Genomic DNA, 17,471 nt, shown 5'->3' with positions numbered 1-17,471 from the left:
CGAACTGCTTCTATATGAGTTTGGCTAGCGCTGTTCACTGATTTACCAGAGACTGCGGGTGATATCTGTCATTATCAAAGAGGTTGTCTGAATGCCAATACCATTCAAAACCTAATTGTCACGGCGCTCTACTAGGATAATGGAACATGTTGATTATTCTCGTCGATAGCTACCTAGGTAGAATCCATGAGCTGAATGTTCCATTATCCTAGTAGAGCGCCGTGACACACATGGTTAAATGCTCCTTTTACATCAAGAAATAGCGCTCCCACAAGCTGCTGGAGTTTCCAGGCTTTGTGGGTATTCTGTATCAGATATTCCACTGCATCAATTGCACTTCGTTGCTTGCGACTTCCCATCTGTCCTGGGTGTAGTACTCCCATAGTCTCACAGTGGTAGGCAATTGCATCTGCCGCTATCTTCTCAACCACCTTCCCCCCGAGGCTAGTACTGTCGATATTGCGTCACTGCTAATGGTTTCATCCATCTGTCACTCCATTTCCTGTGGCTATTTATTCATTTAATCAATCAAGTTTAAGGTCCATACCGAACCCCGAGAACTATGACAGACCGCCACCAGGATGGTAGGCTTATTCAGTATATTCCGTATATTCATTTTTTTTTTTTTTTTTCAACATTTTTCTTGGCTGTTCATAACCTTTTTCTCGCCCCGATCCGCCTTATCTGCGCAGGGCATTTGGCTTTCTGTGGCTAGTGATAAGGAGGAATCCAATGACCACACCAGGGTTGCCAAAGTACCTTAATCAGGCCATGTCAGAGCCCTGTAGACGGAGAATCGGCCTACCGTGATAGCGTTCTGATCTGAGGCCTGATCAGCCGGTAATCGTTTCACGCCGCCAAAACAGATTAGACTACTACTGCGCCGCTGGCAAGGGAGAAACTAGGACAAGAATGGCATCAACAATAGTGCCTAAATAGCCTCGTCTAAATAGCCTTGTTATCTGGTCCTGCGAGTGATTTCAGCATCTCATTGAGAGTTGCGCACTCTGGGTCAACAATATAATTGGACATGTCGATCTCAGGTCCCAAGGTGCCAAAACAAGGCTGTTCAGCGACATCAAAACCGTCGGTAGCTCCTAAGTCCGAGAGTAGCGCATCAACGCCGGTACTACGGTCGTAGCCGAAATTTCTCGTACCAACAAACTGTGAGTATGGCACGTCGAGCTTGCTCCGATGTTGCTGATAAGTGGGATCGGTGGGTACGTCTGGATAAGGCACCTTGGACGCAGTATTCATGGAGGCAAACTCATCTAGATCAAAGCCATTTGGTACTATACGACGGATGCAGCTGTTGCAGAGTTCAAAAGCCCAGCGTGCAGAGCCGTCCGTTTCCCCAAGACAATATAGCCAATGTAACGCTTTCTTGACTGCGGTACGAATAGCTTCGGAATTGGCAACTTCAGACTCCTCCAGCAATTGATCAGTGCTCGAATCACTGGTAAAACTTTGGCTCCTCGGCTTTCTTGACGGCGAGCAGTCAAATGAAATGTTTATGATCAAGATTGCAGTGGCTTGAACCAAGAAGTGAAGAACATTCCACCAGGGGGCGTAGCAAGCCCAGACTGGATCTGGCTGATTTGGGAAAATAGAAAGAATCGCTAGAGCTGAGTGCAAGCAGATCATCTCAGTCTCTTTCCTAGAACGAGAAAGGTATTTTTTGTTGCCGCTCTTCGCGTTCTTCGGTCGGGTAAGACAGGGCCTGTTGAGGATGATTCTGGAACTGTAATAATGCATTGCCAGAGAGACTCTATAGGCGTCCCCGATGGAAAGAATCGGTCCAGCGCTGACTACCTCGAACCTCAAGCTGTCTGGTAAATTAGAACACCACCCCTCCATTGTCTTGTTGTAGAAGCCAATACGGCTCTGAATATGACTCCATCCCTGCCTCACAGCATCAGTGTTGTACACGTGGGCGGATGCGGTGTGCGAGATCATAACTAGATCTGCTAGGCAGAAAAAGTATAGCTCGTTGGTAGCATCCATTGACCTCATTGACGCTTGTTGGGCTTCGAGTTGCTCGCGTTGCTGGTGTATTGTCCACTTCATAGGCGGATTCTCAGATGGCCGTTCTAGGCGGGCCTCCGGCGCGTTACTGGTGAAACATTCCATACCCTTTGAAGCGAGGGGCGGGGGTGCAGAAAAGAGGCTGTTTCCCAATCCAGAAGCCCGCCCTGTCATGACAGAGAGAAGGTTCTCTAAGATGAAGATCGACCACCAGAGCTTATGCCGAGCTTCAAGGGCTGAAGCGTTCAACTTGTTATGCGTAGCTCGGAGATGTAGACCCAGCGCGATGCTGGAACGAGTTGCTGTGCCAATCATCTTCCATGCCCTGTGGGAAGTCAGACGGTCATACTGGATGGGGTGGTCTACTTCTCAGTGCGTGGCGTACCTATTGATCTGTGAGGAAGTCAACAAATAGAATGCTGCGAGCGTTTCCATCTGCACTTGCTGCAAATCTTCGTGGTCCTCCACTAGACTCTCAGATATATTCAGCTTCTGTGCTCGGGAGAAAAACTGGTGATCCCTGCTTTGAATATCTTGCCCGGAAATCTGACACAACTTGCTACTAATGGCGAAGACTAGGTTCAGCACAGCCAACCATTTTCTCCCAGGATGTATTGACTCGCCTGAGTACAAAGAATTAAACTGGTCTGTGAAGAGGGCCTCGCGGATAATAGGTAGAGACGGTTGCACGCTGTCCAGGTACAGCCTAAGTAACCGTTCTGCTGGGGCTTTTGCCGGTAGGGAGTAAATATTATCGTCTTCTAGACTCGGGTAATCAGCAGATTCGATATGGTTGTTCATCGAGGCCATGGGTGCAGCCATCATGGGCTGAAACTTTCGGTGATTCTCGAAGTCCCCTTCGTCGCCTAGTCGATCCCTAAGTTCTTTTTCCAAACTTTGCAGCCAGGCAGCTTCTGAACTTTTGCCAAGGTATCCCGTAGCTCTGCTATCTTTGCTTTGGTTGACGTCCTCGTCGAGAGTATCCAGAGCGTCCAAAGAGCCGACGGAAGACGCTGAGGAGGCACTAGAGGGACTGCTTGCCCTTTCTTGTGGCACTTGCCCTCGGGGTGAAGGCCGCTAGACGACCAATTAGCGTGAATGAAGTCTGTGAAATGGCTTGAAACAAACCAATGCTTTCATGATCTTTTTCGCCAGGGGTAGATCAACTTCTTGAGATATCTCTCGAAGCAGTCTATCATAGCGATCGACTTCCTGGTTCGCTGACTCCAACTCTCTCCGCTCCTGGATTCGCTTCGACTCAGAATAAACGCAGGACTCCCGACCCGCGCTGGCGCACAGGCTGCACACTGGCCTTTTGCCATCGCATTTCGATTTGCGCGCTCGACATTCATCACAGGCACGAGCGATGCGACGCGATCTTTGATCTGTGTGCCGATTTGGCAAGCGCCGGATGGGGACCCGGTTGAGCATCGTTGTGTCTGAACTAGTAGTGGATTCCGTGAGGACTGGTGATTCTATGCAAAACACACGGGTCGGTTGATCATCGATCTGGCCCTTGCATTAGTTAAAAGAGCTAGTACGTAGAACCTGGAACTGTTGTATATGTCTCTAGGCACACTTACCCTTCACTTCGATTTTGGAGGCTAAACCTAGGTCAGTATTTGCCACCTGTTCCGGTATGATGGCTACAGACAAGGGAAGGCATCAGAGTTGGATACGTCATGGCGGGTACGACGGCGGGTACGACGGCGGGTACGACGGCGGGTACGACGGCGGGTACGTTCCTCATAGGGACACACCTCACATCCGGCAAATCTTCGAGTTCGGCCAACAGCTTTTTCTGTGTCAGCCCATCCTTTGCTAGTCGTTGCGGATGTCGGAGGGATTTTCCATTAGATCGAGACACTTTTATTCCCTTTTATTCTTCTTTTTCCTTCTTTAGCAATTTAACATTTGTATTCGCAATTTCTTGTAAAATACACCATTAAGGTCACACCCGCGTTATGTAAAGTACGGGGTCTGGGCTTGAGGACCGACAACCCTGCCGTATCAAGGCCAGATATATTGTTATTGATCGATTTGAATATGCGACGATTGTACGAAGGGAAGTGATACGGATTGATCGGATAAGTGGTTGGCCCGAGTAGCGAGGCCAGGAGATTCTTATAGTCGACGTGTGCACACATATTGCCGGGCCATTGACCCAGTGTCACGGGCTCGGACCAGTAGATACTAATGAAATGATATTCCTATCTAAACCAGTGTAGCCATTGACTAGAATATCGAATCTGGAGAAGAAAAGAAACTAAGAGGCAAGTCTATTCACGTGAAGAAGTCCCTGTTAGAAAGAAGGGATTGAGACAGCGTGATGAGCGCACTGAGGACTATATGCGTAGTGTTCAAGAGACTAATCGCTGGTGTCTAAAGTCCAACCACCAGCGCCGCAAAGTATTCTCGCGGCGGTCACATGACTGGCATTAGTCATATGACCTGTTATCTATGTACATGAATAGACGATGGGTAATAATGCATAAGTCCGCACTGCGGAGGTCGCGCTGCGGCCTCCGTGCTACACAAGTTCTAACAGTCCCATATGGTTGTGTGTGGTCTCGCTAAGCAGCTTGTTTGTCTTGATTGCTTCCATGGTATTGTTTGCCGTGCTAATTATGTTTGCTGATGAAGGCGCTGGGTTGAGTCGTTACATTATTCCTTATCAAATATTAGCCAAATAGTTTATTTGTGAACCTTGGGGAAACATTTTGCTTACTATAAAGGCTCCAAAGTTATCGATATGATCTCCCCGGCGGCCTCAACGCATTCAAAATGATGGCGGAGCAAGACCATGTGTACTGGCATGGGCTGGCTATTGGCAAGATTGGGGCAGACTGCACTGATCTGGGGAAGGTTGGAGTCGTTACCGGCCACTTTATGTTTTGGTCTGAAGAGAAAGACACTGGAAGTCCCGTATACACTAAGAAAGACATGCAAAGCTTTTCACACATACTGCATCTGGACTTTCCAGCCAAGGTTGTCGCGCAACAGCGTCAGCTTGATACAAAGAGAATTCGCCCATCTTTTTCAGTCAATCACCTGCATAGATAGCAGCAAACTGAAATGACTCAGTTGCGTTTACGAGGGCTTCCTTTGTCCAAGAACTATATATAGGCTAATACGCGATGGATGTAGTTTCGAGGCACGTGCATAGTTTGGCAGAATGGGCTCATGACGACGCTATACATCTATAAACAACTCACGGGGCACGTTCAAAATATATATTTCTGAACGGCTGTTGGTCTCTAGGTTGGGCTTTGCATATTTCAATCCTTTCCGAAAGTTGTTTGCTTTTTGAAATTTTAAGTTATGTTCCATTCTCATCCAATCTATGGCCTTCAACAGCAGCTCCATTGGTACTTTCAATTTTTATCAGAGCTCTGCGCTGAAGTTTTATCAAGCGGAGGCCGATTTACGAGGAATCAACAGCTGGCACAGTCCTTCAACGCTGGTTGATGTGCCCTACTTGTTGCATCTGGCAGGCTACCTCACTTGCAAAGCCGTTCATGAATCGAACCCCCCTTAAAACTCCACCGGTAGCCCCACCTGGGCAACACAAAACACCCTAAACATCTCGTTTCCAACGATGAGAGGGTCAGTATGTACTTGGAATCTCAGCATGGTGAGTATCAACACCACCTACACCAGGTCCAGGCATACCGAGATCGGCGGTCAAGAGGCATTGCTCCCCTGGCAGCCGATATCGTTTGATGCGCAGTCTATAGTGCACGAGGGCTCCTATCCAGACATGCAGCCCAACTGGTTTGCACCCCCCATATACCGAATGGATCAATATGCGGATAGTGAGTTCGTGGATGGACAGCTGAAAAGCAACACGCTGTGGCCGACACAAGGAAGCAGCACAAACTTCTTCGAGTTTATGTCGTTGATGCCTAATACTGATAGTAGAACCTGTCCTGATTACTTGATCCGGAAGGTCTCGCTCAGTCGGCGCAGCACATGTACACCCAATATCTCACTCAACTTCTGACCTTACTCCGCCATACGCGCAAAACATGTCCATAGCTGCGACAACTCAAACGGTGCATGCCAGATTTTTCTATCCCCAGCCCCGGATAACGCAAGATGCTCGCCTAACCTATGTGCTGGAGAGTCTTCTCGCCACCATGGCCTGGTTTCTACTGCGAATCTTTAGTCAGTTCCCTGGAGAACCGATTGTCCCCAAGCCTCCAGGTTCTATCACGGCGAAATATTCCTATCTTGCCAACAGTGCCATAGTCCGGAGGATGTGGAATACACACGCGATGGATACAAAAGAAGTAAGAAACCGGCGAGAGCCTGCCGCGTTGGGCTGGTGGCCAATTTGTGGTGGCGACAACGCTTCTTCATTATCCGCCGAGGACCTAGCGGCCCCGCGCTGGAGATGGGGTGTCGATTCTGGATGGAATGTTCAATTGCAGACCCGGAAGGACGTTCCGATGGCCGTGTCTCTATCACCGACTCCTCCATATTTACCCGAATTCGACTTCTCCGATAGTCCATCACCTATCGCCATGGGTTCGCGAGGAAGCTATAACAACTCCCTTGGTCTTTCCTTCGAAGTCAGCCTGCTCAGCCGGCAATCTGATCGTGCGAATAATAACAGTGACAATTCAGATAGAGACTGAGAGTTAGGACTATCAATTTAACACCAATAAACATCACTTGTTAGAGACATAGATCAAGATATCAAGTTTGCATGAATAACCTAGAGTCATTGTTTGTCTAAGACCAGTGCTCTCAGTGAGCACAGACAATATCATAAACCTGCCTTGTTTTGAACTTCAACTGTTAACACCTTGACAATTGGTTGCTTGCCACAAACGAGAGAATTCGACAATATTTTGCTGAAGTCCTGAAAACTCGTAATCCATCGGCCAGGGGACATGAATCGCTCCGAGATATAGAAAGCCCCGCTTCTCGTAATTCATGAACGATGCTGAAGGATCTCAATCCTTCTCACTTCATTCCACCTATCAAATCATAACATCTATCAGCCGGGTTGCTGATTTCATCCGAGTCAGGAAAGAAAGAAAGAGAAAGGAAACCCTCCTTTCTTTTCCTTCTCGGGCCGGACTGACCAAGCGGAGGATGATGTTCGGGATCTATGACGATGATTCATGACTATATACGAAGGGACACCCGCCCTTTTTGTTGTGCTACTTCTTTCTCTTCTGCCATTTCACCCTTCTGCCTCCTATGGCCGCCTAGCTCCCATTAGTACCATTTATATCACTATCACGCATCATGGTCTTCGGGTGCAAATCCGTGCCCTTCGATCCGGAGAAGGACATCCCGCCGCTCAACGGCAAAGTAATTCTTGTGACGGGCGGCAACATTGGCCTGGGCAAGCAATGCGTGTTAGAATATGCCCGCCACCAACCGGCACTGATCTGGCTGGCAGCCCGCAACGTCGACAAGGCCCAAGCCGCGGTCGATGAGATCCGGCAGCAAGTGCCCAACACACCCCCGATCAAGGTGCTGTCGATGGACCTTTCATCCCTAGACTCGGTAGTACAGGCCGCCCGCACGGTGATAACCGAGTCCGACTGCCTAGACATCCTGATGCTCAATGCGGGGGTCATGGCTGCCCCGCCGGGCCTGACCCAGAACGGCTACGAGCTGCAGTTCGGCACCAACTACCTCGGCCATGCACTGCTGGTCAAGCTCCTGCTGCCGCTGCTGGAGCGGACCGTCGGGTCTGATAGAGACACCAGCGGCCCCCCGCAGGATGTACGTATCGTCGCGGTCTCGTCGCACGCCCTCATTTATGCCCCCAAAGAAGGCATGCTCTTCGACTTGCTGCGCAAACCCGCCGACGACCTCGGCGCGTTCGGCCGCTATGGACAAAGCAAGTTGGCCATGGTCCTCTGGACGCGTCATCTGGCTCGCAAATACCCGCAATTTACCTGTGTGTCCATTCATCCGGGTATCGTGCGCACCAATCTCGTGAACAACGCCACGGGCTCACCGCCCGTTGTCCGGCTACTGGGAAAGGTGGCCAGATGGGGCTTTACCTCAGTTGACCAGGGAGCGCACAATCAGCTCTGGGCGTCAGTATCTAAGGACGTCCAGAGCGGCGAATATTACGAGCCCGTGGGGATTGCGGGGGCCGTCTCGCCGTTAGGAGAGGATGATGCCCTGGCGCAGAAGATCTGGGATTGGACGGAAAAGGAACTTGAGAGATATGTGGTGTAGTGAGCGAACAGAATGCATTGTAATTTTCCATGCTAGATAACGTACGTAACCCACGGCTGAGCTGTGCACTTCTGCACTCCATATAAAATGGCACTTTTTATAACTCAATATCCCAACTGCAAAGTATCTAAAACCTAGTATATGAAGTATTATGGTGCTGAAATTATATACTCTGAGCAGCAAGCTTTTATAAATAGATATCCCTTCAAGTAAAATAAATTATCACTGTATTTTTTGTGATAGTATCGAGCAATATAAATCTATTGGTAGACTATCTGGCGAAGTACTAGCATGGAGAAGAAAAAGTAAGAGCTCTAGGCCTGCCAGAGCTAGACTAATTGATGTGAGAGGACCTCGCCCTAACACAGAAAAAAGGAATCAACACAAAGGGTTCAAACATGTCATGTGACTGAGAAAGTGCTCATGCTCCGTGACGCTGAGGAGCAAATACAAACCTGGAATCTGACGAGGTGATCTGACGAACACGGATAGGGTTCCTGGAAGTGATGGTAATCCGAAGGTTTTAACCACAAGTGGTAAATATTAGCGAATAGGGAAATAGAGCCTATTGAGTACGTATACCCATAGTAAAAGAGTAACTGACGAGTTGATACTAGCCCTTAGGCTTGAATAATTTATTGGACGCGAAGGACTAAACAGTAACTACATAAGCACACGGTAATGAGCATCCTTATATGTGCTTCATTCCTTCAATATTTGTACATGGCTGTGTCGTTAGTGTACCATATACCATATACCGTAGTCCATACTTTTGGTTGTATACCATTCTCATGCCTTGTCAAGCAATAGTCGGTATTGCCTAGAAAATTCGGCACATGTATGAGAATATATAAAAGCACAAACAATATTCTAGTACATATCTAAACACTGTTTTCTCTGATTTTAGCAGTATGCTCTATTCGGTAATAAAGGCATCAGACCCAACAACCACCGAGCCTTTCCCCTCGTCGAGATTCCTTATAAACAGATGGTCTAAACAAGTCCAAACACTGCTCAGTTCTTATAGCACTTGATAGAGCTTGCCGAGCTCTGCATATTCGTCGGGATCTGATGCGCTTTCGGGGAATAGATATCGGCCGTACTATCGCCATTGCACTTTGTTGAGCTACACAGAAGCACAAGTCAGTTAGGGTCTCTCCATCAAAACACAAGCGGACAAAACATACGCCCAGAAGCGACAGCGGTACCCATCAGGGATCTTAACTGATCTGACATTTTCGTTGACGGTACTGCCGTTCAACGAGTCTGCACGCAGTCAATGAATTAGTTTTAATCATGGCGGTTGACTTGGGGGTTTGATAGGTTGAAAGGGGCCAAAGGACTGGGTTGGGTCATGATGGGTGTAGCCACGAACAGCAATCATGTTGAGTGTAAACTGCAATACTAGTGCAGCTCCCCCAGTTCGCCTGTAAGCAAACATCCACATTGATGCGGTCTTCTCTCGCCTCGAGGCCGCGGGCATCGAGCTCGATGGGCTCAGCGCTGGGCGCGGCGGTGGCGACCATCATCTAAATACCAGGAGAAGAATGTTGCGAAAAAGAAATAAACAGTGTGAAGTGCACAATGCAATACGCTGGTCCATAGTCGAAGGATGCTGGCTGCATAGCCGTAATGCCCGGGCCTAGCACCATCTAGTCGTATCCATCCACTGATCGGGCAGTAATAATGCGTATTTTTTTGGTAGGCAGAAGATTCTGGTTCTGATTGGTCATGGCTAATCAAGAGAATTCTCATAAGTCGTCAAAACAAACTCTGCCAATAGATATTGTCAGCCAAAATGACCGCTCGGCCACAAGAAGTGTGAACACACTCATTAGGCTTAAGTTACCGTAAAGTGCTTGCTAAAGCTAACTAAGAGGTTTCATCGCACGGCGATGAAGCCTCTCCGGAGCTCGCTAGATCGGTCCGGTCTTCATTTGATCTTCATCACAGGATTTGTGATGATGTCAACACTTGAGCGGAGCAATAATCACTCCCGATGGATGGACTCTGTACTCCGAAGTATTCTCGATACAACAACCCTGGAGACGGCACTGAGAATCTCTCCGATTCTTGTCTATAAAAATGTGGTAACTCAGCCGGAAATTAATATGCTCACTTATTTTATTCTATTGTCTCCAAGCTCATCTTCTGCAGCTCCAAAATCTCAGCATGGATTCCAACAAAGCGTTGATCTTTGAAAATATTCCCCAAGACTTCCCTGCCCCTGGTGAAAATCTGTCGAGTTTGTTGCCCGCGCCTACGCTCCTAAGAATGGGCTCCTTATCAAATCTCTCTATGCGAGTTTTGATCCCTACATGTGCGGCCGTATGCGCCCAGCCGAGCTCAAATATATTCTCCACCCTTCCATCTCAACAAACCCATCGACGCTTTCGGCATCGGCAAGGTCCTAAAGCCAAACAACGACTCCTACAAAGAGGACCAGCTCATCATCGGCGAAATTCCGATTCAGAAGTACGTCACGCTCGTTAAGAATTCCGCTGCTAGAATCCGTTCTCTGGGGATTCCCCTCGGACTAGAGATCCGTGTCTTCCTCTGCACCTTAGGGATGTCCTGCCTAACTGCCTACTCTTTCTACGAAACCATAAAACCGAAGAAAGACGGTACTATTTCATTTCCGCTGCGAGTGGTGCCGTGGGCCAGAATGTCGCGCAATTGGTTAAAAGAGAAGGCCAAGTCTCGTTGAAAATGTTGACTCGGATGAGAAGGTGAACTACATTCTTACTGGGCTGGATTTTGACGCCGGCTTTAACTATATGAACGAGGAACCTAGTAATACTCTCGCACGTCTCGCTCCACAGGGATTGGATATTTACCATGACAATATTGGTGGCGAGCACCTCGAGGCTACTCTGGATGTCATGTATGATTTCGGTTGCGCTGTTGTCTGCGGTATGGTTTCTGATTTGGACGGTGCTGCTTATCCAATTAATAACCTCCACAATGTCATCAGGAGGCGTCTCAGCATCCGCGGGTTTATTGTCTCGGATCCGGGGTTCGCTCATAAATACTTCTTGGGGCATCAGAGGAACATGCAGCGACGGATCAAAGAGGGCTTTATCAGAACTCTCATTCATGAAACAGTCGGTATTGAAAATGCTGCTGAGGGACTAGTCGGGATCCTTCAGGGAAAGAATAAAGGCAAGACACTGCTGAAGTTTTAGACTGATGCTTGCCTCATGAGACACTGGTGCTTATCGGAGTATTGAAGTAGAAGTCAGTGGACCTTTTTGCATTAACCTAACGCTAATAACATATGCCAGGTGGGAATTTCCTCGGACTTCCAGAAATCAATAAGTCACGTGTTTACAGGTACAGTATAAAAGGACATATCCCAGTGGCAGGGCTTTTGCCGGACTTTGGTTTGCGGATCTTGTCGCAGTCTAACGGAAGGCGATATCAGTTAACTCGGCCTTAGATTATCACTGCCACATTAGGCTGAGTGTTGTATATCTGGCAACATACTCATCATGGATAAAAAAAAAAGTCATATCTGATCAGTGGTCAACCAACATGTCCAATATACAATACATACTGCTCCTCTCAATTTCTCTCATCATCATTTGGAAGCAACCATCAATCTTCGCCAAAATAATCAACATAAAAGATCAAAAGCCCATTTCAACAGATCTTACACGCGTCCCAATCAGCGAATACCCTCTCTCCTGCGACCTTCCCACCACCCGCTTCAATCCTGCTAATGGCATGGTATTTTGCTACCCCTCCAGCGGTGGGCTCTGGATGACCTCGCTTGACGCAGTTTTGCTGCAGTATCTTGAAATTGATCGATTCAACGTTTCTCATCGTTCTAAGGACCAAGCCGCGGAAGATGCCTTCTGCAGTTCACTCCGTCTGTTCGGTGGTCAGTGGGTAAGCTCCTCGCGGCTGAACTACTGGACATATGATGCCTGCTGGAAAATGGAATCATTGCATTACAGTCGAGCCTCCACTACTATTTCGCGGTTCGTTGGGCTTCCTTCAAGCGGAGGGGTATTCGTGTGGGACTGGAAGGGCGAGCCACAGACAATAAAGGATATGAACAAGTTGCGCGATCTATGGAGCAAATTGGATTTGACTTTGTCAATGGATGAATACGCAATGGTGTTGCAGAATGCGGGAGCCCAATATTGTCCTGATGTTGGGAATTGTCCTGCGTTGGAGGATTTGAAATTTGAGCCCGGAGAGTGGAAAAGCGAGATTCGAAAGAGAAAGCGGGAAAAGGAAAGGGAGCAAATCATTTGGTTTTCTTGATTGGCACTTAAGAGCTAATATCAACAAACACCACTAACGGGGCAAATGCTGTCATCCTAGCAAACAAACAAAAGAAAGCGCTAGCGTGGTCACACATGCCATGGACAACACCTCTTTCTCCTGTAAATATCATTCTCTTCTTCTTTCCAGATTCGATATTTTCATCTATGGCTACAATAGTTTAGATAGGAATTCAGTTCGTTATTATCTACTATTCCGAGCCCGTGACAGCTGGTATCACATCTGCATGATATTTTTGTGCTTTATATTCTTCTGGATCAAGAAGATTTAATATAACAATACTTCGGTTTTCGGTGGGCCTACAACAACAATGAATACTGATTTGCTGTAAGAACATGAACCACCTTCAAAGAACTCACAACGAGGGAAATGAATTTATTATAATAGCCCTATCACAGCCCCAAACCATAAAATGGCTATAATTATGGTATCCTCTCCCACTCGCGCAAAAAAGAGAAAGGAACAGACAGACAACGATAGCTACAGAAAGTAGCATATAGGCAGTGTCCAGAGAACACTACACAGTGGAGAGCTGCCTGACAAGTCCGTGTTTTTTCTCAGAAACATAAAGACTGTCATTTTCAGAGATAATGCCAGAGTACAAAGGATTTCGCATTCCTCTGGCCTGACAAACGCTCGGTACCTGCAAATAACGGTGTCTGAACTGCATGTTCAACGAAACAATCAGACACAGGGTGTGACAGTCTCGAACAATATAAATTTATTGGTAGACTCTCTATCGAAATACTAACATGTAGAAGGAAAGAAAGAAGCTGGGCCTGCCAGCGCTGCGCTATCTAGTGTGTGAAGGGGGTTCCTGCCCTATATTCAAACAGGCCAAAGTTTACAAACATCTTGCATTGTTGGTGAATGCCCGTACTCCGTGACACAGGGTTACCTAGGGTGCCAAGAAGCTACATTTCAACCATTACTATCGGTCTTTGCACAATTCCATTAGCGGTCAGCAGGTCAGTAAGTCCGAGGTTTCCCCCATAATAGGGGATGTGGCCAAGAGCGAGCAAATCACATGGGTCCAAGTTTAGGAAGGATGTTATGGGGCTATGGAAAGGAAAAAAGAAAAGAAAAAATTGTGACAGTTAGTTGAGAACTTAAAGAATAATTATCCGTACTGACTCAGAGTCGGAGCAGGGCATATTCCAAGGTGTGCAATAGATATTTCATAGACAACATCACTAAAGTTTAAAACTATGACTGAAGAAATTCAATAATTTCAATATATAAGATAGCAATGCCCGATCATTTGCATACCAAGGACTGCTTTCGTGGAAGGAGCCGTTCATTTATCATTCGATCGAGGGCGATGTAATGGCCCTGGCCAACAGGAAGCTCCTCTTTGAATCCAAAGTCCCTTATCTTGTCCAAGCTTAGCTGTCGATTACAATTCAGCATAGTCAAGCCAGCTTTCACAAATATCCAGCTCGAATCCGAAATAGTTCGCTGCTGGAGCCCATACATCTCACACATCTTCCAGTAATCGGCCTGGTGCTCGTCCCACCATTTATCAATACCGCCCCAGCCATCAATAGTGGGCTCCGTCCCATGGAGCCCGAAATATTTGGCCAGCATAGGCCACTTCATGGACCATGAACCTGGAATATCTGTATCTGCAGTGTTGAATGCTTCCCCATTGGCCTCGCTTGGCTTGACAATGGACAGGTATATTTCAGATTTGCTGATGATGTCCTGTGATGAATCTGTGTATAGACAGTTGAAGTTTTTGCGGCTCCCTGGGAAAGGGACAATAGCTCCCGGTCCATTGACAAATCGAAACAGTGCAAGGTATAAGGCCACCGGCTCTAGTAAGTTCATCCCGGTCTCAGTTGGCACAAAACCTATACTCAACATTAGCATGACGGTTTAAGGTTATTTGGTCACGATAAGCCGCGGTGAGAGAGCATACCAACAATGTTGTCTGGTCGAACCTCACACCAACCCCACTGCTTCCCCTTTGCTGCTTCCTGAATCAGATCCACTTGGGCGTAATAGAATATCTCATTGCTGTAGGGGGCAGGAACGCGCGGGGCCTTTTCAATGAGAGGTGGGTTGATCTCAATCTTGTCTATGTGCTGTAGCACAGCAACGCCGTAATTCTTGTCTGTGGTGTCAGTAAGATCCCATCTTATATTGAACCAAAGATCACCTTACATTCGTGCCGGTTTGGAGTACAATGAACTTAAGACTCTCACATAGCTTGTCTGTGGAATGCACGGCATTATATGTCATTTCTGTATTGATATTCTTGATGTCCATGACATTTTCAGTGTACGAAGTCGCGTTAGAGTACGCTATTGTTGACCATACTAATTAGTGTGCCCCCTGATCAATGGCCATGGTGCCCAACCTACCACAATAGTACATGTGAGTGACCTCATTGAGAAAGGGAATTTTCTCCCTCATACTCTCCAACACATCATCCAGGCTACCACGCAGGTTGATCCCAGAATACAGCTCAAGTCTGTTGTCCTCAGGAAGCCCACACTCTTTCAGCAAGCGAGGACGGTTTGTGAGTGCAATAACACGGTCGAATGTTTGAGTTAAAGGATAGGAAAGGCAGTTTTTGGCCACCGCCCAACCTGAGATGCCACTGGCACCAAAAATAAGCGCAACGTTCTGACTGCTACCCATCCTGCGGTGATGATGGCGTGGTGAATTACTAGAGGAAGAATATAAGAATCGTGATTCTATTCAAAGGAGCTTTGAAGCGATCGTGGGCTATATAATCCATAGAGGCAGTACAATTGCCGAGAAAAGCAAAGTCCACGTATCACTCAAACGACGCGGAAATGCGGCGCGCACCGACTGTCAAAATAACCCATAGATGTGGCATGTGGCCAACTCCAGAGACCAATATGGACTATAATTGGCCCCCCGTTAGGAACGAGGGATAACGGGTTGTTAGCAGGATATTATTTGGATGCGGCGCAGGACGCTAACACTGGCGGCCAAACGGGTTGTAGACCCACAGCGGCATTTCCTCCGTTAGACGAATTGGATTTCAATATTCCCGTGCTCGGAAGTGACATCGCCTGATATCTAACTCGATGGATATAAATTAATTATTACTCGCAAGCATGGATGTGGTGGGATACAATTGGATTCCCACCCTCGCGATGGGTGGCCGAGACCAAGCCCTAACATGTCCGGGATACCTAACCAAGCAGGATGCAAGCTTGGCGAACGGAATGTCACCCTTGAGACTTAATTGCAATAACATTTGTCATAGGTATGTCAGATATTCCTACATGGAAAATGTATAACTTCGGCCGCAATGCCTCGAGCGACAGAATCTGGGAGCAGACAGGCCTCGGTATTTAGTAGACCTCGTAAGGAGTCGCGACTCGTCAGGTTCGATTCGACTCAGAACCGCCAAGATTCAGGGTCAGGTTCCAAGGCCTTGGAGTCGCGATCCGACTTCAGGATTTTTGGAATCGAACCTGGCAGGTTTGACTCGAACCTCAGGTTCCACAAACAGTGCAAACATAGGAAATCCTGTGATATGCATATTTTATGCACATCCTGTCTGTAATTTTGTGTAATTGGTTTACAGTTCAGGCAGAGATCAGAGCAAATAATTCTAGTAGGGAATCAGATGAGAGCTGTCATGTTTCTAATCCTACTTCTAATCCTACTATTCTTTAAGGCTTATGATACACAAACTGATCCTCATCTCGCCTCAGACACTTTGGAACCCGTCCTGATGTTCGCCTCCGAGTATTATTTTCGCCATACAGGTTGCTGTTGTCAGGCAGAGGATTTTCATCCTCGTTGTTCTCATTATTTAGTTCATTCAGTGCCTCCTGGTCCTCTGTAATATCAATCCTGGGCCTTTTACTGGGCACACACTCACTGGGCGGCCGTAGCAGCGGGGATATAGTCACTGGGGCATCTTCCTCATCATCACTAATTGGATTGAATTCATCTCCTGTTTTATGTGCATCCTTTTCTTCCCTTGCTGCTTGGATCTCCCAGGCTGTGAGGTATTCATCAACAAGGGCTAGCTGCTCTGATTCAATATCAAATTTTGATGTACACATAAACATCATAAGATCCCTTATTGTTGTGGATTTGAGAGAGCCTTGACGGTAGTGACATATATCACGAGCTGAATTGAATAGTTGTTCAACACCAGAACCAGTAGCAGGTGTTGTAAGCACATCTCGTGCTAGGCTTGCAAGGATAGGAAATTCATGCTGTTGATCCTTCCAGAAAAGCCGCGGATTGATCAGACGAGTGCCTAGAAATAAGATAAGCAAGGGAGATAGAAGAGGTCAGGGTGAGTAGCATACTGCTTCCAAGATATCATGTAAGTTCATTGTTGGCGTCCATCTGTGGCTGGAAGGCTGTAGTTGATGTGATAAGCATATCAATATCAGAGACCTGATCGGCCGAATATTGACCATTGGATCTAGGCTGTGTATCTGAATATTGCTGTTGGTAGGGCACAAGGCAATCCTCAAGGCTTTTGCGGTATCGTACGCGCCAGCATGGCTCCCAATCCTTGGTTGAAAAGAAATGAAGCTTATTTTGCGGGGCCAAAATTGTACCAATTGCATACAGATCACCAGGGATTTCATCAGTCATGCTATAATACTGGGATAGCTTCAACTTGGCTTGCTTTAGGGCAGATAGCATCACTGTCTTCCAGTTGACCTTCTTTCGTGCAAGCTTTGCCATCGATTTCTCTAGATGACTGAACAGTTTGTTGTAGATACCGAAAATGGTATGGACAGTGATATCCTTACTCTTCGACAGGGTGGTTGTGAAGGTATAAAAAGGCTGGGTGATTGTAAGAAGATAATCAACCTGCCGCCATTCCTCTTGGCTTAGCTGTAGATCATGGCGACTGTACTGCATACAGAATTCATCACAAACAGTTTGTAGCCGCTTAGCACGTCGAAGCATCAGATATGTTGAATTCCAGC

At 47.2% G+C, this 17,471-nt stretch overlaps 8 protein-coding genes across 8 annotated transcripts; 5 read left to right on the top strand and 3 right to left on the bottom strand.

Annotated features, from left to right (window-relative positions):
- Positions 1 to 945: 945 nt before the first annotated feature.
- Positions 946 to 3,456, bottom strand: EURHEDRAFT_405878 (uncharacterized protein; the record flags this gene model as incomplete). The annotated part of the gene is made up of 3 exons (XM_040780419.1): positions 946 to 2,350; positions 2,411 to 3,102; positions 3,154 to 3,456. The coding sequence occupies 3 exons, from the start codon at positions 3,454 to 3,456 to the stop codon at positions 946 to 948; spliced, it is 2,400 nt and encodes a 799-aa protein (XP_040635247.1).
- A 1,335-nt stretch (positions 3,457 to 4,791) lies between these two features.
- On the top strand, positions 4,792 to 5,088 carry EURHEDRAFT_464533 (uncharacterized protein; the record flags this gene model as incomplete). Its single annotated transcript, XM_040784968.1, has 1 exon — positions 4,792 to 5,088. A coding segment is annotated over one exon (297 nt), but the record flags the coding sequence as incomplete, so codon positions are not given.
- Positions 5,089 to 5,656: 568 nt separating this feature from the next.
- EURHEDRAFT_546370 (uncharacterized protein) lies at positions 5,657 to 7,037 on the top strand (the record flags this gene model as incomplete). Its single annotated transcript, XM_040787462.1, has 2 exons — positions 5,657 to 5,840; positions 6,064 to 7,037. The coding sequence occupies 2 exons, from the start codon at positions 5,657 to 5,659 to the stop codon at positions 6,663 to 6,665; spliced, it is 786 nt and encodes a 261-aa protein (XP_040635245.1). The 3' UTR covers positions 6,666 to 7,037.
- Positions 7,038 to 7,115: 78 nt separating this feature from the next.
- EURHEDRAFT_416228 (NAD(P)-binding protein) lies at positions 7,116 to 8,329 on the top strand. Its single transcript, XM_040782902.1, has one exon. The coding sequence runs from the start codon at positions 7,285 to 7,287 to the stop codon at positions 8,233 to 8,235; it is 951 nt and encodes a 316-aa protein (XP_040635244.1). The 5' UTR covers positions 7,116 to 7,284; the 3' UTR covers positions 8,236 to 8,329.
- Positions 8,330 to 9,249: 920 nt separating this feature from the next.
- Positions 9,250 to 9,761, bottom strand: EURHEDRAFT_389404 (uncharacterized protein; the record flags this gene model as incomplete). The annotated part of the gene is made up of 3 exons (XM_040779782.1): positions 9,250 to 9,361; positions 9,423 to 9,501; positions 9,611 to 9,761. The coding sequence occupies 3 exons, from the start codon at positions 9,759 to 9,761 to the stop codon at positions 9,250 to 9,252; spliced, it is 342 nt and encodes a 113-aa protein (XP_040635243.1).
- Positions 9,762 to 10,033: 272 nt separating this feature from the next.
- EURHEDRAFT_546364 (MDR family NADP-dependent oxidoreductase) lies at positions 10,034 to 11,496 on the top strand (the record flags this gene model as incomplete). The annotated part of the gene is made up of 4 exons (XM_040787461.1): positions 10,034 to 10,054; positions 10,482 to 10,555; positions 10,576 to 10,890; positions 10,928 to 11,496. 4 exons carry the CDS (start codon positions 10,034 to 10,036, stop codon positions 11,418 to 11,420), a joined length of 903 nt encoding a protein of 300 aa, XP_040635242.1. The 3' UTR covers positions 11,421 to 11,496.
- Positions 11,497 to 11,769: 273 nt separating this feature from the next.
- On the top strand, positions 11,770 to 12,677 carry EURHEDRAFT_389403 (uncharacterized protein; the record flags this gene model as incomplete). The annotated part of the gene is made up of 1 exon (XM_040779781.1): positions 11,770 to 12,677. One exon carries the CDS (start codon positions 11,770 to 11,772, stop codon positions 12,505 to 12,507), a length of 738 nt encoding a protein of 245 aa, XP_040635241.1. The 3' UTR covers positions 12,508 to 12,677.
- Positions 12,678 to 13,684: 1,007 nt separating this feature from the next.
- EURHEDRAFT_416226 (SDR family oxidoreductase) lies at positions 13,685 to 15,244 on the bottom strand. Its single transcript, XM_040782901.1, has 4 exons — positions 14,895 to 15,244; positions 14,695 to 14,834; positions 14,450 to 14,639; positions 13,685 to 14,381 (listed from the first exon to the last, which is right to left on the bottom strand). Exons 1-4 carry the CDS (start codon positions 15,172 to 15,174, stop codon positions 13,786 to 13,788), a joined length of 1,206 nt encoding a protein of 401 aa, XP_040635240.1. The 5' UTR covers positions 15,175 to 15,244; the 3' UTR covers positions 13,685 to 13,785.
- Positions 15,245 to 17,471: the final 2,227 nt, after the last annotated feature.

The sequence above is a fragment of the Aspergillus ruber genome (assembly GCF_000600275.1).
Source record: "Aspergillus ruber CBS 135680 unplaced genomic scaffold scaffold00033, whole genome shotgun sequence".
Taxonomy (NCBI): Eukaryota; Fungi; Ascomycota; class Eurotiomycetes; order Eurotiales; family Aspergillaceae; genus Aspergillus; species Aspergillus ruber.
Note: the sequence above shows the minus strand (reverse complement) of the source record. Positions and strands in the feature narration are given on the sequence as shown.